Here is a 26,029-nt window from a genome sequence, read left to right as displayed (position 1 = left end):
TTAATAAGGAAGCGAAGACCAAACAACTTGCAAAGTAAGGTTTAGTGAGATTCCAGATAAAACGTATTTATAACTTTTTAAATTCTGTTTTTTTACTTAGGAGATGTGAGAGTCGTGTATTTTAGATGGGTGGCCATATAATCTTAATAATAATTAAAAAAAGAAATAATAAAGAAATCAAAGGAGAAGTAAAAATGAAGAGCATTTTTAAATGCTCTTCTTTTAAATGCTGAAAGCATTTTGGCTGGGGAATTTTGGGAGTTATAGTCTACCCATCTTAAAGCATACTGGCTGGGGAATTCTGGGAGTTATAGTCCACCCATCTTAAAGCATGCTGGCTGGGGAATTTTGGGAGTTATAGTCTAACCATCTTAAAGCATGCTGGCTGGGGAATTCTGGGAGTTATAGTCTACCCATTTTAAAGCATGCTGGCTGGGGAATTCTGGGAGTTATAGTCTACCCATCTTAAAGCATGCTGGCTGGGGAATTCTGGGAGTTATAGTCTACCCATTTTAAAGCATACTGGCTGGGGAATTCTGGGAGTTATAGTCTACCCATCTTAAAGCATGCTGGCTGGGGAATTTTGGGAGTTATAGTCTACCCATTTTAAAGCATGCTGGCTGGGGAATTCTGGGAGTTATAGTCTACCCATTTTAAAGCATGCTGGCTGGGGAATTCTGGGAGTTATAGTCTACCCATTTTAAAGCATGCTGGCTGGGGAATTCTGGGAGTTATAGTCTAACCATCTTAAAGCACGCTGGCTAGGGAATGTTGGGAGTTGTAGTCCACCGATCTTAAAGCATGCTGGCTTAGCAATTCTGGGAGTTATAGTCTAACCATCTTAAAGCACGCTGGCTAGGGAATGTTGGGAGTTGTAGTCCACCGATCTTAAAGCATGCTGGCTTAGCAATTCTGGGACTTGTAGTCCATATATCTGAAAGTTGCTAACATTTCAAATCATTTGTTTTAAATCTATGCCAGCCTCTACATCCAGCCCGGTCTTCCGTGCTCTCTCCAAGTTTTCTTTCATCCTTACCTCATGGGATGCAGGTCAAAGAGTGGCGGCTGCAGCTCGGCCAGTTCAATGGCGGTGATGCCCAGGGCCCAGATATCGCACAGGTGGTTGTATCCGCCTTTCTTCTCTACCGCGGCCACCTCTGGTGCCATCCTGGGCGAATCAGACAGAATGCAAAGTCAGAGGAGGAAGGGACTCCCAAGCACATTCACTCTTGGTTGTGATAAATCAGCAAAGGCAATAACTTCCAAGAACTGGGTTTAACCGAACAACAGAGTTGGAAGGGACATTGGAGGTCATCTAGTCCACACACACACCCCCGCTTAAGCAGGACTGCCACTGTTTCTGACAGATGGCAGTCCAGTCTCTTCTTGAAAGCTTCCAGTTTTCATGCAACACAATAACATCAGCGGTGGGATTCAGCCGTTTCAGACCGGTTCGGGTCGAACTGGATGTTAATTTTGCATCTGGTTATTGCAAGGATTGCCATGGTGCAGGAGGCTGAGTAGGCCACACCCACTACGGCCACGCCCACCCAGCAACTGGGCACTGGTTGCTAACATTTTTGAATCCCACCGCTGTAACACGTCTTATCTCTGCAGCTAAGAAGCCTAATCAATAAAACCAACAACGGAGTGTGAAGGCGAACGAATAATCGTTATCCCTCTCTCAACCACTGTGGGCCAAATTCTATTCGCTCCGTTACACCGTGCAAATTTTCAACCGTGCAAATTTTCAACCGTCTGCCTTTTTCCCCCCCCCCACTTGTTCCCCTTTTTAACAGAAGACTCCATTCTGGATGAATGACTTGAATTCATTCATGTTTCACGGTTTCGCCCTGTGATTTAATTTTCACGGGAAGATTTTTCCGGACCGCCAAGTTAAGACTTGCTCATTCTTCCGCGGGACACACGCAGCGTCGACCTCGCAATAGCGGTGCGGGAGGCAGGTTGTAAAGTAGCAAACACAAGGGTTTTACCAATAAGGCGTTCCGATGAACGATTTTCGCTTGGCCACCGAAGCGGTCAACTCTGCCGAGACACCAAAGTCGGCTGTGGAGGAGAGAGAAGGAATGACTGGTGTAGTTATACAAAGGATGAGAATTGTACTCCAATTTTAATGTCTAATCTAGTCCAATCTAGTCCAATTCTATTTTTATTCTAATTATATTTTATTCTAATTCTATTTTATTCTAATTCTATTCTAATTCTTATTCTTATTCTAGTTCTATTCTAATTCTGTTCTGTTTTATTCTAATTCTATTCTTGTTCTGTTCTACTATTCTTCCATTTATACTAATTCTATTCTTATTCTAGTTCTGTTCTAATTCTATTCTAATTCTGTTTTATTCTTATTCTAGTCTGTTCTGTTCTACTATATTCTAATTCCATTTTATTCTAATTCTATTTTATTCTAATTCTATTTTATTCTAATTCTATACTTATTCTAGTTCTATTCTAATTCTATTCTTATTCTATTCTGTTTTATTCTAATTCTATTCTTGTTCTGTTCTACTATTCTTCCATTTATACTAATTCTATTCTTATTCTTATTCTAGTTCTGTTCTAATTCTATTCTAATTCTGTTTTATTCTTATTCTATTGTTCTACTCTATTCTAATTCCATTTTATTCTAATTCCATTTTATTCTAATTCCATTTTATTCTAATTCCATTTTATTCTATTCTTATTCTAGTCTGTTCTGTTCTACTATATTCTAATTCCTTTTTATTCTAATTCCATTTTATTCTATTCTTATTCTAGTCTGTTCTGTTCTACTATATTCTAATTCCATTTTATTCTTCCATTTTATTCTAATTCAATTCTTATTCTAGTTCTAATCTAATTCTATTTTAATTCTGTTCTGTTCTGTTCTACTATATTCCAATTCCATTTATTCCATTTTATTTTAATTCTATTCTTATTCTAGTTCTATTCTAATTATATTCTATTCTAATTCTGTTTTATTCTTATTCTATTCTGTTCTGTTCTTCTCTATTCTAATTCTGTTTTATTCCAATTCTATTCTAATTCTATTCTGTTCTATTCTTCTCCATTCTAATTCCATTCTATTCTAATTCTATTTTATTCTAATTCTATTCTTATCCTTAGCCATATTTCCTTGTGAATCTCAGGCCTGCCAATTCCATTCTTAACGGTTGTTAAATGAATCTGTCTTCCCCATTGACCTAGTTTGTCGGAAGTTCGCAAAAAGGGATCGCGTGTCCTCAGGACATTGCAACCATCATAAGTCAGTGGCCAAGTGCCTGAATTTTGATCACATGACTATGAGGATGCCGCCACAGTCAGAACACACTTAAAAGTCACAAGTGACCTTTTTTTCAGTGAGGTAGGTTGTAACTTTGAATGGCCACCAAAAGAAGGGTGTGTTAAGTCAAGGACTTCCTGTAGGCTCAGTAATCAATCCCAGCCAGGATAACTTAAACTCAAGACGTCTCTGTTGGGCCGCACGCAAGATCAAAGCTCATGCGTGGAAGGCTGAGCACATGCGTTGACATTTGCGCGCTCACATTTCTGAACTGGTAGAGGAAGTAAGTAGAGGAGAATACCACCCCTGGATGGAAGTTGTGTCAAAAAATTCAAGATGGTGGCCGCGGTCATGCAGCGGAAGCCCCGCCCTCTTTTAAACGAACAACCCGTGCTAAGAAAGAGGTGGGGTTTCCACTGCAAGGCCCCGTCCACCATCTTGACATTTTTGACCTGCTCTGCAGACAAACCCAGATGCTGACAAGGAAGGGAAACCCCGAGGAGGAACTGACCCAATTTGACGTCGCCGTTGGTCGTCAGCAGGATGTTGGCCCCCTGAAGGAGAGAAGAAAGAGAGTTCAGAAAAGTCTGGCAGACATTTTGGGGAACATTCTCCCACTTGGAGCCCCCAAACTGACAAAACACTACTCTGTCTCACCTTAATATCTCGGTGCATTTTTCCTTTGGTGTGCAAGTGGTGAAGTCCCTAAAAGGAAAACAGAGATAAAAGTCAACAATTCGGACAGCTTGTCAGAGAGACACGGTGACTCAACAAGGTTTGCATGACGGATTAACCTATCATGGTTTGTTGGATGAACCCTGATCGGTTACGCACCCTATTTCTCAACCTTTCCCACTTTAAGAGAGGGGAGCTTCAACTCCCAGAATTCCCCAGCCAGCATGGGAGTTGAAGTCAACTCATCTTAAAGCCTATTGGCTGGGGAATTCTGGGAGTTGGGGACCATCCATCTTAAAGCATGTTGACTGGGGAATTCTGGGAGTTCAAATCCCTCCATCTTAAAGCATGTTGACTGGAGAATTCTGGGAGTTCAAATCCCTCCATCTTAAAGCATGTTGACTGGAGAATTCTGGGAGTTCAAATCCATCCATCTTAAAGCATGTTGACTGGGGAATTCTGGGAGTTAAAGTCCCTCCATCTTAAAGCATGTTGACTGGGGAATTCTGGGAGTTCAAATCCATCCATCTTAAAGCATGTTGACTGGGGAATTCTGGGAGTTCAAATCCATCCATCTTAAAGCATGTTGACTGGAGAATTCTGGGAGTTCAAATCCATCCATCTTAAAGCATGTTGACTGGGGAATTCTGGGAGTTGAAGTCCCTCCATCTTAAAGCATGTTGACTAGGGAATTCTGGGAGTTCAAATCCATCCAACTTAAAGCATGTTGACTGGGGAATTCTGAGAGTTCAAATCCATCCATCTTAAATCATGTTGACTGGGGAATTCTGAGAGTTCAAATCCATCCATCTTAAATCATGTTGACTGGGGAATTCTGGGAGTTCAAATCCATCCATCTTAAAGCATGTTGACTAGGGAATTCTGGGAGTTGAAGTCCCTCCCTCTTAAAGCATGTTGACTGGAGAATTCTGGGAGTTGAAGTCCCTCCATCTTAAAGCATGCTGGCTGGGGGATTCTGGGACTTGAAGTCTATCCATTTTAAAGCATGCTGACAAAGGAATTATGGCAGTTGAAGCCCACCCATTCTAAATTTGCCCAGCTGGAAAAACATTGCCCTATATTTTGCTTCTATAGTCATCTGCATTGCAGCCCTGCAATCTATGTTGTGTCATGTTTCATTTACTGCAACTCAAAAGGAAAATTTTTTGCTGAAGTGGAAAAATGAGGAGAGAACAATCCTAACAATCAAAATAATTTAGGAGCCCAGAGCAATTCTACCTCTGGAAGATTTAGGTCAGAGGAAGGAGGAAAAAAAAGAGAGAGAACTAAAGTTGGTAGAATTATTTCCAGCATGGAAAAACAGATGAATATTTTCCCTCTAATACAATTTGTATTTATAATACAAATAAAGCTACTGTAAGATTCAAAACAAATTTTAAAAAAACCTACATACAGATAGTCCTCAACTTACACACGAGCCCAACATTTCTGTTGCTAAGTGAGAGATTTGTTAAGTTTCCCCATTTTACGACGTTTCTTTCCACAGTTGTTAAATCAAACACCGCTGTTGTTAAGTTAGTAACATCGTTGTTAGGTGAATCTGACTTCCCCATCAACTTTGTTGGTCAGAAGGTGGCAAAAGAGGATTGCATGACACTGCATTCATCATAAATATGAGTCATTTGCCAAGAATCTGAATTTTGATCATGTGACTGCGGGGAATGCTTCAATGGTCATAAGTTTGAGGACCGGACATAAGTCGCTTTTTTCACTGCTGTTGAAACTTCAATCAACACTAAACAAATGGTTATAAGTTGAGGACTACTTATATCACGTGTCTTCCCATTTATATTTCCTTCCAAACCAGAAATCATGTCTCCGTGGTCATGTGGCCGGCATGACTCAATGCCGAAGGCGTACGGAACGCTGTTCCCTTCCCACCAACGGTGGTTCCTATTTTTCTACTTGCATTGTTTACATGTTTTCTAACTGCTAGGTTGGCAGAGGCTGGGACAAGTCACGGGAGCTCACTCCTTTAGGCGGCGCTAGGGATTCGAACCGCCCAACTGCCGACCTTTCTGATCGACAAGCTCAGCGTCTTAGCCACTGTCCCCTAATATTAAGTTAAGAGTAGACCAATAATGAATATCTGTAAATTTTAATTGTTATTGCACAAGAGATTTGTACCCAGATGACACACTGTTTAATGCAGGGGTGTCCAAACTTGGGAACTTTAAGACTTGTGGACTTCAACTCCCAGAATTCTGTTTTGTTTGTTTTGAATCTTACAGTAGCTTTATTTGTATTATAAATACAAATTGAACATGCTGGCTGGGGAATTCTGGGAGTTGAAGTCCACAAGTCTTAAAGTTCCCAAGTTTGTACACCCCTGGTTTAATGGAAGACGGATTGTTTGTATTAAACTAAAATATTTTTTAAAAAATAAATAATAACTTTCAGAATGCCCCAGCCAGAATTCTGGGAGTTGAAGTCCACAAGCCTAAAACTTGCCAAATTTGGAGACCACAGTTCAGCTTCTTGCAGGCTCCAACATGCATATGGTTCAATGCACAAACACCCCAGAGAGCCAACAAACCATATTTTAGCCCTGTACTCATAGCTCTGCCTCTGCTACAGGAAGGCAGGAAAGAGACAGGATACACAATGGACCAACACCATTTCCTTTCCAAGGTGCACAGCGCTGAGATCCATTTGCTATTTGACAGAGTCAGAAAGAGAAACCCATCAGCTGTTTTGAGTCTAGCCACGAAAACATCCTCTTAAAACTCAATAGACACAGCTGGCCCCAAGAAGCTGAGACTGGATAGGAAAAGGATGGGAGACCACCAGGAAATTGTGCACACAACTGGGAAACCACCTTGTAATTGTAATTATAATTACAACTGTGGGTAGTCCTCAGCTTACGACCCTAATGGAGCCCTACATTTCTGCTGCTAAGCAAGGAATGCCCCATTTTATGACCTTGCTTGCCATATTTGTAAAGTCGCAGTTGTTAAGTGAGTGACACGGCTGTTAAGTGAACTTGGATCCCCCCCCCATTACTCTGCTTGTGGGAAAGTCACAAAAGGGGAACAGATGACCCCGGGACACAGCAATTGTCATAAATATGAATCCGATGCCAAACGGCCGAATTTTGATAATGTGACTGTTGCTGGAACTGAGTCTGTCTAGTTTAATGCAAAGAAGGACTAGGGGAGACTTAATAGCGGTCTTCCAATATCTCAGGGGTTCCCCAAAGAAGAGGCAATCAAGCTATTCTCCAAGGCACCCGAGGGCAGGACAAGAAGCAATGGGTGGAAACTAATCAAGGAGAGAAGCAACTTAGAACTAAGGAGGAATTTCCTGACAGTTAGAACAATTAATCAGTGGAACAGAAGTTGCCTCCAGAAGTTGTGAATGCCCCAACACTGGAGGTCTTTAAGAAGATGCTGGATAGCCATTTGTCTGAAACGGTATAGGGTTTCCTGCCTGAGCAGGGGGTTGGACTAGAAGACCTCCAAGGTCCCTTCCAACTCTGTTATTCTATAAGGAGTTATTCTATAAGCAGTGGGATGATTCAACAGTCATATGTGTACAAACTGGACCGGTCACTTTTTCTAGTGCTGTCGATCCCTAAATAAATGGTCGTAAGGTGAGGACTACCTGTCTATCAGTCCCGGAACTCAATATTGTATACTTTTCCGGGGTAGCGAAACTGACCCCACGTACAGACTCACCTGGAGGGTTTCTCTGCAGACATAGGCAATCTGTTTTTCGGATAGAGGCCCGGTACCTGAAAAAAAAAAAGAAAAAAAATGGAATTAGAATACAGAACTTAGAATAACAGAGTTTGAAGGGACCTTGGAGGTCTTCTAGTCCAACCCCTTGCTCGAGCAGGAGAGCCTCTACCACTTCAGACAAATGGTTCTCCAGTCTCTTTTTGAAAGCCTCCAGTGGTGGAGATCCCACAACTTCTAGTGGCAAGCAGTTCCACTGGTTAATCGTTCGAACTGTCAGGAAGTTTCTCCTTAATTCCAGGTTGCTTCTCTCCTTAGTTTTCATCTGTTCCTGTTGGTGCTTTGGAAAATAAATAACCCCCTTATCTTTATAGGAGCCCCTCAAGTATTGGAAGACAGCTATCAGTCCTTCTCTTCATTAAACTAGACGTACCCAGTTCCTGCAACTGTTCTTTGTGTGTTTTATCCCCCTTCCACTAATCATCTTTGTGGCTCTTCTCTGCACTTTTTCCACAGTCTCAATATCTTTTTTTACAACGTGGCGACCAAAACTGAATGCAGTATTTCAAGTGGGGCCTTACCACGGCCTTATAAAGTGATATTAACACTTCACGTGGATCTTCATTCTATCCCTTTATTCATAACTATTAATCTTGAGTTTCAGCATCTATTCAACACCCCAAATGTTGCAGCAGCTGAATCCACCAAAAAGCAAGTTTGCATCTCTCCATTATTTTGGGATTAAGCTGCACATGACAAAATCCTGAGAGTTTCCCCTATAGAAACAAAGAGGGCATTAATTCACAGAGGAAGGCCCCATGTTAATCACCTTTAATCCACCCTAATCGTTTTAATTCACAGCAGCAAAACTGGCACTTTGGTTTAAATTCTGCATGGGGGCAAACGCCGCGCTGTTTTTACTCCTCTCCGTCATGCAGCCATCACTTCCTTTTCTAACTCCCCACACCCCCGCTGCAAATTTAAACCCCCTCCTGGCACACAAGGCACCGAGAGCAACAAAAAAAAGGAAGTAAAATTTTCCAAAAGAGAAGTAGACAAGGATGGATCATAGATAGGTTTGTTTCTGTGAGCTGCGAGGGGGAAGGGAAATAGACGGCCAAGCCAAAGGATTTAATCTTCCATTTGCAATGTCTGTTTTCTTTCTGTTGTGGCCAATTCTCGGAGGCTGCCTGGACACACCTGGCTTATAGAATATGCGCCTGTTCTGACCGAGGCTTCCCGAAAGCATGAAGCAAACTCCTGGTCCCGACAAAAAAACCTTTTATTAATTTCCTGTGAATTCTGCTCCTTCACCTCCAGCAACGTCTTTCGAGGGAGGATTTATAGTCACAGACCTTCTCTGGCTTGGAGAGCTGCCAGGCCGATATCTGTAAAACTTAGCCAGGAGCCTCGGAGGGTCACGAACCAATTAAGTGAACCACAGTCAATTAATAAATGGGGTTTTTGTCAGGACAAGGAGTTTGCTTCAGGCCTTTGGGAAGCCTCACTCAGAACAGATACAGCTTTGAGAAAGGTATGCGTCGAATATGCTTCTGGTTGTAGCTGTTGTGCTACTCCATCAGTTCCCTCCCTCCCCCTGCCTATGACAACTTAAGAGCAGGCCAGGGACGCTTTGCGAGTTGACACTGTGGTCGTAAGTCGAGTCCTACCATTATTACAGTTTCAGAGAAAGCCAGCCAACTCAGAATTAACATAGCAGGTTTCCGCCTGCAAATTATGCTGGAATGTAGGTAGGAATGTAAGCTGCCCACGCCATCTCTACCATCTCTACAAAAATTCGTTAGCTATAATCCACTTAGAAATGGATCCTAAAAGAGCACCAAATAAGACCCGCCCTCCCCTCCAACAAGAGGCAGAAACTCACTGTGATAAATCTCTTGCAAGGACCCTCCTCCGCAGTATTCCATGCAAATCCACAGCCGATCATTCCTAAAATCCGGAAATAACAGGAAATGTGTAACAGAGAACGGGATATATATATTGGGAAAGCAAAAGGTTTGCTGGTTGGGTGAGATGCAATCCCCAAATCAATCTTCCTAAATCTTGGCGGCTTGAAGATGTGTGGACTTCAACTCCCAGAATTCCCATGCTGACAGAGGGATTCTGGGATTTGAAGTCCACCCATCTTAAAGGATGCCGGCTGGGGGATTCTGGGAGTCAAAATCCAGCCATCTTAAAGCATGCTGGATGGGGAATTCTGGGAGTCAAAATCCTCCTCTCCTCTGCTCACAACAGAATCCCTTATGCCACCAGGCTCGGACAATCTGGAACTACGCTGCCTACGGTCTGACTTAAGCGTAGTCTAACACAAAATTGTCTGCTACAACGTCCTACCTGTCAACGACTACTTCAGCTTCAACCACAATACTACATGGTCAAACAATAGATACAAATTTGAGGTAAACTGCTCCAAACTCGACTGCAGAAAATACGACTTCAGCCAACAGAGTGGTCAACGCCTGGAATGCTCTACCTAACTCCGTTGTTACATCCTCAAATGTCACAGCTTCAATCTTGAACTGTCTAGTGTGGACCTCACCCCGTTCCTAAGAGGTCCTTAAAGGGGCCGTGCATAAGCGCACCAGGGTGCCTACCGTCCTTGGCCTACTGTCCCCATTTTACTATGTTCGTATTTATGGTTATACTTACACCTGTTACCTTGTACATGTCTGACAACCCCTCCAAAATAAATAAAAATAAATAAATAAATAGGTCTCCGTTGTGCTGCTCCAGGGGAGGAGTTCTCTACCTGAGGTAGCTTCCGAAATACATCACAACATTGCGATGGCGACAATCCCTGAGCGTAGTGATTTCTTGCTGAACGGATCCGATGTCATCTCCTACGATGGGAGATCCAAGGGAGAAAATACGTCAGCCTCTTGGGAGGGTCGACTTTCAAACTAGGTCACCCCGGACATAGAACAGCAGGGTCCCATGTTCGAGGGACCTTGGAGGTCATCTAGTCCAACCCCTTGCTCAAGCAGGAAACTCTATACCAGTGAGGACGAACCTTTTCAGCACCCAAGTGCCCAAACCAGAAGGTGCATGCAGGTCTGGGCATGTGCAGGAGCACCGAAGACCGGCTGGTCAGCACATGCATGCCTGTTTCTTTGGGCATTTGGGGGGCATTTTCAAGCCGTTTTTTGGACCGAAAACGGCAGAAAATGGCCTGGAAAATGGCCCCAAAACTGCTAGAAAACTGACTGGTTTTTGGCTGTTTTCAGGCCATTTTCCGGCACTCCGCAACGACCAGCTGCCTGGCATGCGTGCCCACAGAGAGGGCTCTGCCATAGGTTCACCATCACGGCCCTATACCATTCCTGTCTGTCTATCTCTACCTCTCTAACTCTATCTATCTCTATCTATCTATTTATATTTCTATATCTATCTCTATCTATTTATATCTCTATATCTCTATATCTCTATCTATCTATCTATTTATATCTCTATATCTATCTATCGCTATCTATCTCTATCTATCTATTTATATCTCTATCTATATCTATTTATATCTATCTATCTATCTATCTCTATCGATCTATTTATATTTCTATATCTATCTCCATCTATCTATCTATTTATATCTCTATATCTATCTATCGCTATCTATCGCTATCTATCTATTTATATCTCTATATATATATCTATCTCTATCTCTATTTATACCTCTATATCTATCTATCGCTATCTATCGCTATCTATCTATTTATATCTCTATATCTATCTATCGCTATCTATCTCTATCTATCTATTTATATCTCTGTATCTATCTATCTATCTATCTATCTATCATCTATCTATTTATATCTCTATCTCTATCTATTTAAATATATATCTATCTATCTCTATCTCTATCTCTATATTTATATGTCTATCTATCTATCTATATATCTCTATCTATCTATTTATATCTGTCTATCTATCTATCTATCTATCTATCTATCTATCTCTATCTATCTATCTATCTATCTATTTCTATATATATCTCTATTTATATCTATCTATCTATCTCTATCTATCTATCTATTTATCATCTATCTATCTATCTCTATTTATCTCTATCTATCTATCTATCTCTATTTATCTCTATCTATCATCTATCTCTATCTATCTATCTATCTATCTATCTATCTATCTATCTATCTATCTCTATTTATCTCTATCTATCTATCTATCTATCTATCTATCTATCTCTATCTATCTATCTATCATCTATCTATCTCTATCTATCTATCTCTATTTATCTCTATCTCTATCTATCTATCTATCTATCTATCTATCTATCTATCTATCTATATTTATCTATCTATCCATCTATCATATCTATCTATCTATCATCTATCTCTATCTATCTATCTATCTATCTATCTATCTATCTATCTATCTATCTATCATCATCATCTATCATCTCCTTTATTGTCAATGTACAAAACAAAAACGAAGTTGGTTGGATCTCTCCTTTTTAATTTTATTTCATTTCCTGAGCTTGGCCCACCTCAAACGCCTAAACATGGGGCGGTACTAAGAAGTCACCGACTGTTTAGAACCCAAAGTTGGAATTGCCGCTTACCTGGGTCGATTTTCACAATTTTAATGGCGGCCAGTTCTCCTGTTTCTGTATCTCGCCCCTGGGGAGAAAACCAGAGTGATAACTGAAAGGAATGGGACATTCAGGAAAAACCCCTGCGCATGGCTTTTCTGTGGGGGAAGAGATTTAGTGAAACACTTGGCGGGGTTTTTTATTTCTGCCCCAACTTTTCCACACTCCTGCCATCTGCTCTTTGGCTTAAGCCAGGGGTGTCCAAACTTGGGAACTTTAAGACTTGTGGACTTCAACTCCCAGAATTCCCCAGCCAGGCTGGGGAATTCTGGGAGTTGAAGTCCACAAGTCTTAAAGTTCCCAAGTTTGGACACCCCTGGCTTAAGAGATGGAGATGACCATTGCCCCCTAACCTCAGACACAACGAGTGAGGTAAAACCCACAGGGAGTAAAGCTTTACTTTACCTTATCATATGCTCTGCTATCACACTTCCACCCTGAGTAACACAGAAGTCATCCCAAAAGAATTAACTTCCTGTAAAGGATGAGGCCAGTCTAGGAACCCCCTGGCAGGTTGCTCATTCGTTCGTTCATTCATTTGGCTTACTTTGGGCCAATCACCAGGAGACGGTGAGTTCTAGTCCCGCCTTAGCCATGAAAGCAGTTGGGTGACTTTGGGCCAATCACCAGGAGACAGTGAGTTCTAGTCCCGCCTTAGCCATGAAAGCCAGATGGGTGACTTTGGGCCAATCACCAGGAGACGGTGAGTTCTAGTCCTGCCTTAGCCATGAAAGCTGGATGGGTGACTTTGGGCCAATCACCAGGAGAGAGTGAGTTCTAGTCCTGCCTTAGCCATGAAAGCCGGATGGGTGACTTTGGGCCAATCACCAGAAGATACAATACAATACAATACAATACAATACAATACAATACAATACAATACAATACAATACAATACAATACAATACAATAGTAGAGTTGGAAGGGACCTTGGAGGTCTTCTAGTCCAACCCCCTGCCTAGGCAGGAAACCCTATACCGTTTCAGACAAATGGCTATCCAACATCTTCTTAAAGACTTCCAGTGTTGGGACTTCCAGTGTTGGGGCATTCACAACTTCTGGAGACAAGCTGATGGTGAGTTCTAGTCCTGCCTTAGCCATGAAAGCTGGATGGGTGACTTTGGACCAATCACCAGAAGATGGTGAGTTCTAGTCCCGCCTTAGCCATGAAAGCCAGCTGGGTGACCTTGGACCAATCACCAGGAGACGGTGAGTTCTAGCCCCGCCTTAGGCATTAAACTCAACTGGATGACTTTGGGCCAATCACCAGGAGACTGTGAGTTCTAGTCCTGCTTTAGGCATAAAAGCTGGCTAGGTGACTTTGGGCCAGCCGTACTCTCAGTCCAACTCACAAGGTTGTTGCTGAGAGGGAAAATAGGAGGAGAAAGATATGTTGGGTATGTACCCCTCCCTAGGGTTATATGTAATTAATGTGGGTTGGAAACCCATTTATTCATCCATTCATTCCTTGCAACAATCCCACAGGATCTCAGCGATTATACAAGAGTGCAAATATTAAAAAAACATCCACGGTCCAGTATGATTCAGAAACAAAATAAATAAAAAACAGCTGGAAAGTGGACATTGGACCCCCGAACCGAAAGGATACGTAGAAATAACCTTGAGATACAGGAGGATCAATAGCAACCTTGTGTACAGGGAGCCCTCGACTTACAAACAGTTCGTTTAGCGACCGTCCCAAGTGACTACTTACAGCCTCCTCATGATCAAAGGCTCAAAATCCAGACCCTTGTCATTTCCCTTTTGCGATCTTCCGACAAGTAAAATCAAGGGGGAATCCAGATTGATTTAAGAACGATGTTACTCGCTTAACATCGGCAGCGATTCCCTTAACAACAGTGGCAAGAAAGGCCGTCATAATGGGCAAAACCTTACTGGGCAAATGTTTCACTTAGTGACAGAAATTTGGGGGCTGCAAAATTTAAATCCTAAATTGGAGGACTCCCTGTATTGTTTTTAAAGTCATTGTAAGTCCCAGATACCAGGAAAAAACCTTGGCAATTGGACACACGAGCCGAGTCATCGACACATTACAAGCGGATGTCTTGATGATTGTGCAGTCAACACACATCTCTCCAATCTATCTGTTCCACTGGATAAAGCTCACAAGAATTTCCATCCATAGAAACAAGTCTTTCTATGTCCACAGAGAGGAGGAAGGGGTCAAGCTATTTTCCAAGGCAGCCGAATGCCAGAAAAGGAAGAATGGATGGAAACTGACCAAGGAGAGATTCAACCTGGAAATGAGGAGGAATTTCCTGACAGGGAGAACAATCAACCCATGGAACAGAAGTTGCCTTCGGAAGTTGTGGGAGCTTCATCCCTGGGAGAGACTGGACTGCCATCTGTCAGAAATGGTGTAGGATCTCCTACTTGGGGGGGGGGGAGGTTGGACTAGATGACCTCCAAGGTCCCTTCCAACTCTGATAGTCTGTTAATCTGTAATCCCCACCCCCCAGAGCCAGGAGTTCCTTTCCTCCTGGGGTCAAAAAGAAAAGGTCACTAGAAATGTCCATTTGATTATATTTGGCACAAATAATGGACCCTTTTCCTTTGTAGATAAGATTACTACAGTATGGATCAATAAATAAGATTTACACCAATTCATTGAGTGACCACTCAACGTTGCAACGGCACTGTAGGAAAGTGACTTACGACCGTTTTCCCGCACTTACGGCCTTTGTGGCATTCCCCCTGGGATCAAAATTCACGTTCAGTCCCCACCCCACCCCACCCCCGCTATGGCAATCCGATTGCGTTAAGGCAGGGGTCAGCAAACTGCAGCTCCGGAGCCACTTGTGGCTCTTTCCTCCCTCTGCTGCGGCTCCGTCACCAGTCGGCGCCACAATTTTGAGAGGAGCTTCCAGGGGGCGGGGGAGAAGCACAGTGCGCCAGGAGAAGACTCTATGGCAAGGGGAGGGTTTTCCAGTTGTCTCCACCATTGATAGGGCTTTCGGTTATGACGGGTAGAGGAAAAAAAACGCCGCGCTAGGAGGAGACTCTATGGTGGGGGGACTGAACTTCTGGTCAGCCCCAGAATTGAACCGATTAGGACCTTTGTGGCTCGCGGAGTTTTCCTTTCTGTGGGAAACGGGTCCAAATGGCTCTTTTGAGTGTTTTAAGTTTGCCGACCCCAGCGTTAAGCCACGATTTGTCAAAAACACCTACGACACGCAAACGTGCCCCACTTCTTCAGATCCCGTTCTGTTTAGCAATCGGGCGACTTCCTGTCTTCCTCGTTGAGCCAGCTCAACCGCCACAAAGGGTGTGAGGAGCACGGGCACATGTGAGGTTGCAAAGCATCTGTGTGACGCAACCCAATGAGGAAGGAGAGCAAAGCGCGTAGAACCGTTTGCCTTCAGAAATGATGGATGCTACGTCAGGTGGAGGCTTTTCAGACAAGACCGGGCAGCCACTTGTCTGAAATTGGGTCAACCTATTTGCCAAAGAAATGGAGAGATGGAGGGAGATTTTTATTTTCCTGGGCTCCAAGATCACCGCAGATGGGGATGGCAGCCAAGAAATTAAAAGAGGCTGGGAGTCGGGCGGCCTATAAATTTTAAAAAATAATATTATAGTCCTGTGTAACAGGGCTATCCATCAATCTGGAGACTTCGACCCCCATTCCTATTTTCTTTGGGGTGCAGGTTTTCAAATCAGCAAGTATAGGTAGATTTCCCACCTATGAAATAGCAAGCAATTACTGTAGTAGGAAATTAAAAGAGGCTTGCTCCTGGGGAGGAAAGCGATGGCAAATCTAGACAGCATCCTAAAAAGCAGAGACATCCCCCTGCCAATCAAAAGGGCATCTAGTCAAGGCGATGGTTTTCCCAATTGCAATGGAGGGCTGTGAAGGTTGGACCCTAAGGAAGGCTGAGCGCCAAAGGATGGAGGCCTTTGAACTCTGGTGCTGGAGAAGACTCCTGCATTGAGTCCCTTGGACTGCAAGGCCATCCAACCGGTCAGTCCTAGAGGAGATCAACCCTGGCTGCTCTTTAGAAGGCCAGATCCTGAAGAGGAAACTCAAATGTTTTGGCCACCTGATGACAAGGAAGAAGGACTCCCTGGAGAAGAGCCTCATGCTGGGAAGGATGGAGGGCAAAAGAAGAAGAAGGGGACGGCAGAGAAGGAGGGGGCTGGATGGAGTCACCGAAGCAACAGGCGTGAGCTTGAATGGACTCCAGAGGATGGTAGAGGACAGGAAGGCCTGGAGGAACGTGGTCCATGGGGTTACGATGGGTTGGACAAAACTTTGCGACATACAACAACAAATCAGCTTTTTTATAGCTTCCCAGGGAGACCCACTCTTGCCCCCCCACCCAACAGCAGCTTCCCCCTCAGCTCACCGTGGAATTCGAGGAGAAACTTCCTGACAGGGAGAACCATCAACCCATGGAACAGAAGTTGCCTTCAGAAGTTGTGGGAGCTTCATCATGGAGGCTTCCAAGAAGAGACTGGACCACCATCTGTTAGAAATGGTGTCAGGTCTCCTGCTTGGGCAGGGGGTTGGACTAGATGACCTACAAGGTCCCTCCCAACTCTGTTAATCGGTGACGTTAAGGAACTAGGACAAAATTTGTCTGAATGTATGTGTGTCTGCGCCTGAATTTTGACCACAGGGATGCTGCAACGGGGCGAAAAATGGCCGAGTCGCTTTTCCAGCGCTGTTGCAACTTCCAACCGTCACTATACGGAACCGTTGCAAGTGGAGAACTACCTGCACTTTCTTTTCCTCTTATCAGATGCCACATTATTCCTCCCGCCACGGGAGAAAGACCTGTCCCTCCACCCCAACCCATCCTATCCATTTCCAAGCTGAAAATAAGCTATCCTGGCTGCAGGATGACCCGCCCAAAGCTATTCCTGAATTAAGAATTTCAGGAAACGCCACGCTGCTTTCGGAATAATGCCGGCGCAGCGGGCATCAGCCAGGATCCAAAGAGGAGCAGGCCACTCCTGATTTCAGTTTGAAGTCCAGGGGAGGTGGGAGGCTGGGGAAGTCCAGGAGAAGGGGCGGGAGGCTGCTTTATTCTCTTTCGATATGCAGGAAAGAGCGGAGATCCAGCCCTCCCTGCTAGTAGCAAAAAGGAGTCACAAATCAGGGTCTTCACACCAAGGCCCAGCAATTGCTATTCTGGTTCCAGAAGAAGCCTCTTGAGTTCGCTAGCCAGGCTGGGCTGCGTTAACCATGGTTGCTGCTACCCAGAGTCATAAATAGGAGGCAGCTCAATTCAAGCGACTGTCAATTCAAGTCACAATCTTTGGGACCCCAGGGCAGTGATGGCAAAGCTTTTCAGCACCCAGTGTCCAAACAGGAACTCATGCAGGTGTGCGTGCCGGAGTGCCGAAAACCCAAAGACCAGCTAGCCGGCAAACGCACCTGCCTGTTTTTTGGCTGTTTTCAGGCTGTTTTCTGGGCTGTTTTGACTGTTTTCAGGCCATTTATGGGTCATTTTTTCCGACTGTTTTTGGCCCGAAAAACAATCCAAAAACAGCCTGAAAAGAGCCCGACAAACAGCATGGTTTTGGGTCATTTTTCAAGCTATTTTCAGACTGATTTTGGGGCTGATTTTCAGGCCATTTTCAAGGCCACAAACGGCTCAAAAAACAGCCCAACAACAGCCTGAAAAGAGCCCAACAAACAGCATCATTTTGGGTCATTTTTCAAGCCATTTTCAGACTGATTTTGGGGCTGATTTTCAGGGCCACAAAGGGCTCAAAAAACAGCCCAAAAACCGGCTGGAAAAACAGCCCAGAAAACAGCCTCTGTTTTGGGTGTTCCTTTGGCCATTTTCAGGCCATTTTCTGGGGCTCCAGCGCCCGCAAAGACCAGTTGGCAACAGTGCCCGTGCCCACAGAGAGGGGCTCTGCTTGCCACCTCTGGCACCACGCCTGCCATACTGCCCTGGGGGATGCTGCTACGACTGTACGAGAAACGGTGGTAAGTCACTTTTTTTTTTCAGTGTCGTCGTAACCTGGCGCGGTCAGTAAATGAACTGCTGTAAGTCAAGGACGACCTGCATAATAAAACCCACCCTGGAGGGGGCGGGGAATTACAATTTTGCCAGCCAGACAATAAGGCTGAACATAAAAAGAAACGCAGAAAGCGTCAGAAAATAGGATTATCGTTATGACTACTGATGCTAAGGGCACCTCACAGGCTTCTAAGGATGACACACAATCACACTGCACACTTTAATTATAAGAAAACAACACATGGAAGCTTCACAACAGCTGCTCATCCAACTGCCTTCAGTGGATACAGAATCCAAAAAAACGCCCATGTTTTATAATATTTTTGTTCTTCTCCATCTTCCCTCTGGCCCCAACAGGCTAAATCAGATTCAAGGCAAGTATGGGGAGGGGGGAGGAGTATTGAGGACTAGGAACATGAATGAATCAGTCAAAGATGCATTTTGGGGCAAATTTTTCAAAGTCTCCCAGTCAAGGCTCTTCTACCAGCATAAAGATCATGCTGGGTTGAAAATTGTAAGCAATGAGGCCCCAGCATAACTGCAAGATGCCAATTGGACAGGATTATTTCACAGCAGTTTTTAAGATGTGTGGACTTCACCTCCCAGAAGTCCTCAGCCAGCCATGCTAAGTGGAGAATTCTGGGAGTTTGAAGTCCACAGGACTTAAAGTCACCAAGGTTGAGAAACACTGATATAGACATTTCATTACCAATCGAGGTAATATCATCAGGGACAGTAGGGAGTGGAGTTTCCTCTCATTTTATATTCTTTTGCTTGCCCTATCACTATCAGTGGGTATTAAATAAAATCCAGTAAATCTATAAATATCCCACTATCAAGGATCTCAAAACATGCCTGGCCACCAAGAATTCATACTTTCTATAAACCACTCTGGGAGTCGGGCGGCCTATACATTTTAAAAAATAATATTATAGTCCTGTGTAACAGGACTATCCATCAATCTGGACACTTTGACCCCCATTCATATTTTCTTTGGGGGTCCAAGTTTTCAAATCGGCAAGTATAGGTAGATTTCCCACCTATGAAATAGCAAGTAATTACTGTAGTAGGAGATTAAAAGAGGCTTGCTCCTGGGGAGGAAAGCGATGGCAAATCTAGACGGCATCCCAAAAAGCAGAGGCATCACCCTGCCAATCAAAAGTGCCTATAGTCAAGGCTCTGGTTTCCCCCGTTGCAATGGATGGCTGTGAAGGTTGGACCATAAGGAAGGCTGAGCGCCAAAGGATGGAGGCCTTTGAACTCTGGGGCTGGAGAAGACTCCTGCATTGAGTCCCTTGGACTGCAAGGCCATCCAACCGGTCAGTCCTAGAGGAGATCAACCCTGGCTGCTCTTTAGAAGGCCGGATCCTGAAGAGGAGACTCAAAAGACTTTGGCCATCTAAGGAGAAGGAAGAAGGACTCCCTGGAGAAGAGCCTCATGCTGGGAACGATGGAGGGCAGAAGAAGAAGAAGGGGACGGCAGAGAAGGAGGTGGCTGGATGGAGTCACTGAAGCAGTTGGCGTGAGCTTCAATGGACTCCGGAGGATGATAGAGGACAGGAAGGCCTGGAGGAACGTGGTCCACGGGGTCGCGATGGGTCAGCTATGACTTTGCAATTGACAACAACAACTGTAGTAAGAGACCTGTGTAAGCGTGCAACAATATTTCTCAATCTCAGCAACCTTTAAGGTGCCTGGACTTCAACTCCCAGAATTCAAAGCAAAGCTGGCTGGGGAATTCTGGGAGTTGAAGTCCAGGTCTATTTTCAAGTTGTTGAGGTTTTGAGAAATTCTGGCTTGCGGAGTCAAAAAAAAACCTAGAAATCAGATAAGCTTCTAGCAAAGTAATCCCTGTTTAGTTAGCTGCCTTCCTCCCAGGACCCCAAAGTTTCCGGAGGACGCCAAACAGGGGGCAAGAAACCGATGATGGGTGCAAAAACATTGCCAGGGACCCTCTCTTTATCTCTCTTCTTAAAACAGCCCCATAGTCCTTCCTCCCCCATGGGGCTTGCTCACTCAAACCTTACAAAACCCCTGCAAAGTCAACAATTTTAATTTGCCAGGGTCTTTCAACAAAAATTCTTTCTTTCTATCTTTCTTTCTTTTTCTTTCTTCCTCCCCCCCAACTTCCCTCCTTTCTTTTTCGTTCTTTCTTTCCTTACTTATTTTTCGTCCTTCCTCCCTCCCTCCCACACTTCCTCCTCTTCTTTTTCTCTTTCTTGCTTTTTTTCTTCCGTCCTTCCTCCTTCCCAACCTCCCTCTTCTTTCTCTCCTTCTCTTTTTTCTCTTCCTCCCTCCCTCCCACCCTTCCTCTTCTTTTTCTTTCTTCCTTTCTCTTCCTCTCTTGCTTTTTTCTCTTTCTTTTTTCCTCCCTCCCTAACATTTCTCCTCTTTTCTTTCTTTTTCTTCCTTCTTTCTTCTTCCCTCCTTCCCAACCCTCTTCTTTCTTTCTTTCCCTCTATCACTTTTTTCTCTTCCTCCCTCCTTGTTCTTTTTTTTCTCTTTCTCTCTCTCTTGCTTTTTTCCTTCTTTCTTCCTTCCTCCTTCCCAACCTTCCTGCCCTTCTCTTTCTTTCCCTCTCTCTTGCTTTTTTCTCTTCCTCCCTTCCTCCTACCCTTCCTCCCGATTCTTTTTCTCTTTCTTTCTTTCTTTCTCTCTCTTGCTTTTTTCTCTTCCTCCCTTCCTCCTACCCTTCCTCCCCGATTCTTTTTCTCTTTCTTACTTTCACTCTCTTGCTTTTTTCTCTTCCTCCCTCCCTCCTAACCTTTCTCCTCCTCCTTTCTTTCTTTCCTTCCTTCCTTTTCTTCTCTCTGTCTCTGCTCTTCCTGCCTTCCTTCCTTCTTTTTGTTTCCTCTCCTTCCCTCTTTCCTAGCCCCCAGCACCGCAAGATCCGCGCGTGCCAAACTCCCTGGCACACCCGGACAAATGAACGCATTGTGGTCATTCGGTCACTCCAGGAAAGCGGAGCGAGCAGGGAGGGGAGATCCCGCCTGCCTGCCCTGCCTACACTTGTAGCAAAGCCCCACAGAGCCTGACCTTGGCAGGGGAAGCAACCAGCCAGCCAAGCCTGCCCACCCCACCCAGGCCATTCCCTCGCCTGCCTCGCCTTCTCCAAAAGGCGCCCTCCACCTCAACCCTTCAGGGGGAAAAAAAAAAAAGCTTACCAGGGAAATATAATAAAGAAAATATACATTGGATTATTCGTGCAATAATTGCGGCTAGAAATTGTATTTGCAGAACCCTGGGAAGCCGAACAAATCCCTAAGGACGAAAACGTGATTAAGAAAATATTAGATTGTGCAGAAATGAGATGAACACTAGCAATTAAAGGAAAGGAAACCTGCGATTATTATCCCAGATGGGGTTTAGCCGAATGAATATGGATCAAAAGTAAACAGGATTAAATAATTTAGGAAGAGAAATGCTGTAACAGGAGATAATGTGCAGTTGCAAGACTCAAACAAGAATATGCAACTAAGGAACTTGGTGGTAAGCTAGAATTGTGATGACACACACAACAATTGGGCGCAGACGGCACACAGATTCACGAAGGATGAAATGTGTGTTTTAAAAGGGGAAATAAATAAATAAAACTTTTAGCTCCCGGTGCAAAATAAAAAAAGAGAGACCCGGACACGCCCCCCGGGGAGACCAGCCCTGGAACCCCGGCCACAATTTCCTGCTTCTCCACCCCGCCCCACTTCTGCACCCCTTCCCCACTCCGATCCACACCCCTGGATGGGGGGGGGGGAGCCCCGCAGCGTTCCCATCCATGCTCCCCATTGCGCCTCTCCAAAAGCGCGCTTTGGAGAAGTTGGCCAAGGTTTGGGGAGGGGGCTGGAAGAAAATAAGGGGGGCTGCCAATCAGAGGGACCCCCCCCATTAGAAACCCCCTCCCCTTGCTCTCTCTCCCCCCCCCACTCCTCCCTCCTGGGGACCCACCCACCCCAGGCAGGAGGGCTCCCCAAGCGCGCCCCGGGGGAGGACCCTCTCCAAAAAAGCCGGCCGTGCGCCCTGGGCGCGCCGTCTTTTGCGCACCTTGTAAACGTCGCCGTAAGTGCCGGAGCCGATGCGCTGGATGAGCTCGTAGCGCAGCCGCGGGTCCTGCAGCGAAACATCCCGCAAGGCGCTCATGGTCGTCCCCCCAGCTCGCCCAGCCAGGGCCGGACGGCGCAGCCGGGGCCAGCAGCGTTCCGAGGCGGGGTGGAGGGAAAGGCGCCGCCTCCGGGGCGGAGAGGAGCCGCAGAGGCGGCCGAGCCAGCAGGAAGGAAGCCGAGGTGGAGCCCCCAAGCCCCGCCTTGCAAAGCCCGCCCGGGCTCTCTGCCTCCGCCGCAGGAAAGAGGACGGCCGGCAAACGCGACGGAGAGAGAGAGAGAGAGAGAGAGGAGGCGGGCTCGGCGCGGGCGGGCAAGAGGCCCTCTGGGCGCATGCAGAGCGCTCCGCTGCGGAGGAAGCGCGCGCGCCTGTTACAGTGGACTCCCCCACTGACGACCTCAAGGGAGCCCACCTTCCATGAAGCCAATAACCCCACAAGCCACTTCTCTCCCTCTCTATTTTTCTATCGTCTATCTATCATCTATCTTTCTATTTGTCTCTCTGTCTATGTAGTCTATTTGTTTTCTTTCTATCTTTCCATATCTCTATCTAGTCATCTATTTCCTTTTTTTCTTTTTCTTTTTAACTATCTCATCTAGTTTTCTATCTAAATATCTATCATCTATTTTCTATCATCTATCCATCCATCTCCTCTTATTTATATCTTATCATCTATTTTCTATCTTCTATCTATCTAATCATCTATTTTCTATCTTCTATCATCCATCTCCCTCTTATTATCATCTATCCATCTCTTATTTATCCATCTCTTATTTATATCTATCTTATCATCTATTTTCTATCTTCTATTTATCTCTTATCTATTTTCTATCTATCTAATCTTCTATTTTCTATCATCCATCTCCCTCTTATAATCATCTATCCATCCATCTCCTCTTATTTATATCTATCTTATCATCTATTTTCTGTCTTCTATTTATCTATCTTATCTATTTTCTATCTATCTAATCTTCTATCTTCTATCATCCATCTCCCTCTTATTATCATCTATCCATCCATCTCTTATTTATATCTATCTTATCTATTTTCTTTCTAGCTATATATTTTATCTATTTTCTAACTATATCTATCTAATCGTCTATTTTCTATCTTCTATCATCCATCTCCCTCTCTTATATCTATCTATCTTTATCATCTATCTCCATCTTTTATATCTATCATCTATCCATCCATCTCCTCATTTATATCTATCATCTACCTAGCTGCCTAGCTATTCTCTTATCTGTCTATCATCTATCTTTTTCTATTTGTCTATCTCTAATCTATTATCTATTATCATATATCCATCTATCTATCTGATTTTATTTTATTTGCAAAATACAAAGAAAAATAAAATAAAATGTAGTGGAAAACTAAGAAGCAGAGGAAGGAAGGGGGAAAGAAATCTAGTGTAAAGGGAGAAAAGGAAAGAAAAAAAAACTTCCACCTCTCTTTAGCAGAGTAGAAGAGAACATTACAAACCACAACTGTTTTGTTTTTACGCAACAGCTTGCACCAGCCATTTCTATGCCAATATGCCTGTCTAGTTAACAAATCCAAAATCCAAGTTTGGTGAGTTTTTTCACTGCAAGCCCAAAATCCGGAAGCAATCTCAGAATAGAACGAAGGTTAGATATATTCCCCTTTGTGGATAAAAAAAATCAATTTGACCCTCTCTGCTTCTCTCTGCTGCAGGGAGTAAGATATCCTTATTCTATTACTAGAATAGGATTCAGAATCGAATCGAATTGAATTATAGAATACAATAGGATGGAGAATAGAATAGGATTCAGAATCGAATGGAATGGAATAGGATTGAGAATAAAATAGTATAGAATAGAATAGGATTCAGAATAGAATTATATAATAGAATAGGATTCAGAATAGAATAGAATTATAGAATAGAATAGAATTATAGAATAGAATAGGATTCAGAATAGAATAGAATAGTATAGGATTCAGAATAGAATAGAATTATATAATAGAATAAGATTCAGACTAGAATAAAATTATAGAATAGAATGGAATGGAATTATACAATGGAATAGAATAGGATTCAGAATAGAGTTATAGAATAGAATAATACAGTTGGAAGGGACCTTGAAGATCTTCTAGTCCAGTTCCCCTCAAGATCAAATTCTAATCTCAATTGTGGCCGTAAATCGAGGACCACCTGCAACCAGATAGGGAAGGGTGGAAAAGATTCTAGAGAGCTGCCTTAAATTCAGACTTTGCTGAGTTTTCTCTGTTTAAAAAAAAAAAACACGATTCCAATCCACTCATTTCACCGCCGAGCGACGAAACTGCATCCGAGGCCGAAACCGTTCCAGTTGCGTGCACATCCTGTTGACATTTTTAGCGTCAACGCAGCTATATTTGGACCTGGGCAGAGCCTGCTAAGGTGGTTGTCAATCTGGATATTTTTAAAAAAAAAACAAAATCTGGCCTGTTTTACGTTAAGGACTTCTGAATTTTGTAAATCAAACTGGGATCTGTTTTGCAAAGCAGATTTAGACCGGCATTCACCGGAAAAGAAATATTTGACTTTAGCCCAAGCATGCATTGCATTGCTGGCTGATTTATCACCGCCGCTGTTTGTTTTGCAAGTGTTTTTTTTGCTGCATCTTAGCCTGCATCCAAATAGAATGAAATAAATATGATGACTAAAGAAAAGAGAATCCTACTTAGGAACAGGCCCCATTATAGAAGCAATGATGTCTCCCCGTTTATTTCGTGGCCATTCAATTGGCATAAACTGGAGTGGTGCAGTGGCCTAGAAGTAGAGCTCTCCCCTCACAATCAGGAGGCTGGGAGTTCGATCCTAGGTAGAGGCAGATATTTCTCTGGGCATAATGAGAATATATCAGCTGAACAAAACTCCTCATTGGTGACAGGAAGGGCATCCGGCGAGTAAAACACTCTGCTAGCTCCATTCAGTTGCCCGGACTACACCCCACAAGGGATTGTTAAATAAAGATGATTACATTGGCATAAACTCCAATTCTTGATTTGCAACCGCAACTTAATTCAACATTTCTGTCTCTGAGCAAAACAATTGCTCAGTGAGTTTTGCCTCATTTTACAACTTTTTGTGCCACAGTTGTTCAGTGAATCACTGCTATTACAGACCTCTCTAAGCGGTTTACCTTTAGTGTTCTGACTGAGGCTTCCCAAGAGCATGAAGCAAACTCCAAGTCCCAACAAAAAACCCTTTTATTAATTGACTGTGAATTCTGCTCATTCACAGCCAGCAGTCTTTCAAGGGAGGATTTACAGTCACAGACCTTCTCTGGCTTAAAGAGCTGTCAGGCTGACAACTGCAAAACTTGGCAAGGAGTCTCGGGGAGTCACAAACCAATTAAGCGAACTAATGGTCTCCTGCAAACTCCACTCCCCTTTCGCTCCTCTTTTAATCCCTCTGGGAGGGACCATTCATCGTCCACATGTGGCCTCCAGCTGTTCTTCCACCTCACTAATGTCTGACTCTGAAGGCAGTTGATAACTAGCAAACGGCTCTGTCCCCCTCTCTGCCTCCGACACAGAGCCCTCCTCAGAGTCTTCCCCAGACTCCAGGACTGGCCCATGTTCCTCCCCAACCCTCCTCACTGTCTGAATCGGCTGCCAACTCGGCTGGCGGGCCACATGTTAGATGGTTGTAACC

At 44.0% G+C, this 26,029-nt stretch overlaps 1 protein-coding gene across 4 annotated transcripts in view; it reads right to left on the bottom strand.

The window, feature by feature from the left end:
• The window catches only part of MAP4K2 (mitogen-activated protein kinase kinase kinase kinase 2), a 49,839-nt gene extending 27,204 nt beyond the window's left edge, over positions 1–22,635 (bottom strand). Inside the window, exons 1-9 of one of the 4 annotated variants that reach the window (XR_014176617.1) lie at positions 22,312–22,635; positions 12,248–12,305; positions 10,427–10,517; positions 9,542–9,606; positions 7,657–7,712; positions 3,941–3,988; positions 3,795–3,837; positions 1,995–2,067; positions 1,037–1,168 (exon numbers count right to left, since the gene is read on the bottom strand). Coding sequence is in view for 3 of the 4 variants with exons in the window: in XM_081968519.1 (XP_081824645.1) it covers positions 1,037–1,168; positions 1,995–2,067; positions 3,795–3,837; positions 3,941–3,988; positions 7,657–7,712; positions 9,542–9,606; positions 10,427–10,517; positions 12,248–12,305; positions 22,312–22,407 (662 nt within the window). In the remaining variant the exon portion in view is untranslated. Of the gene's footprint in view, positions 1–1,036; positions 1,169–1,994; positions 2,068–3,794; positions 3,838–3,940; positions 3,989–7,656; positions 7,713–9,541; positions 9,607–10,426; positions 10,518–12,247; positions 12,306–12,682; positions 12,825–16,644; positions 16,724–22,311 lie in introns of those variants that run through there. The other 3 variants (XM_081968519.1, XM_081968521.1, XM_081968520.1) reach the window with 3 other exon arrangements.
• Positions 22,636–26,029: the final 3,394 nt, after the last annotated feature.

The sequence above is a fragment of the Natrix helvetica genome (genome assembly GCF_964273705.1).
Source record: "Natrix helvetica genome assembly, chromosome: 16".
NCBI classification, from domain to species: Eukaryota; Metazoa; Chordata; class Lepidosauria; order Squamata; family Natricidae; genus Natrix; species Natrix helvetica.
This window is presented reverse-complemented; position numbering and strand designations above follow the sequence as displayed.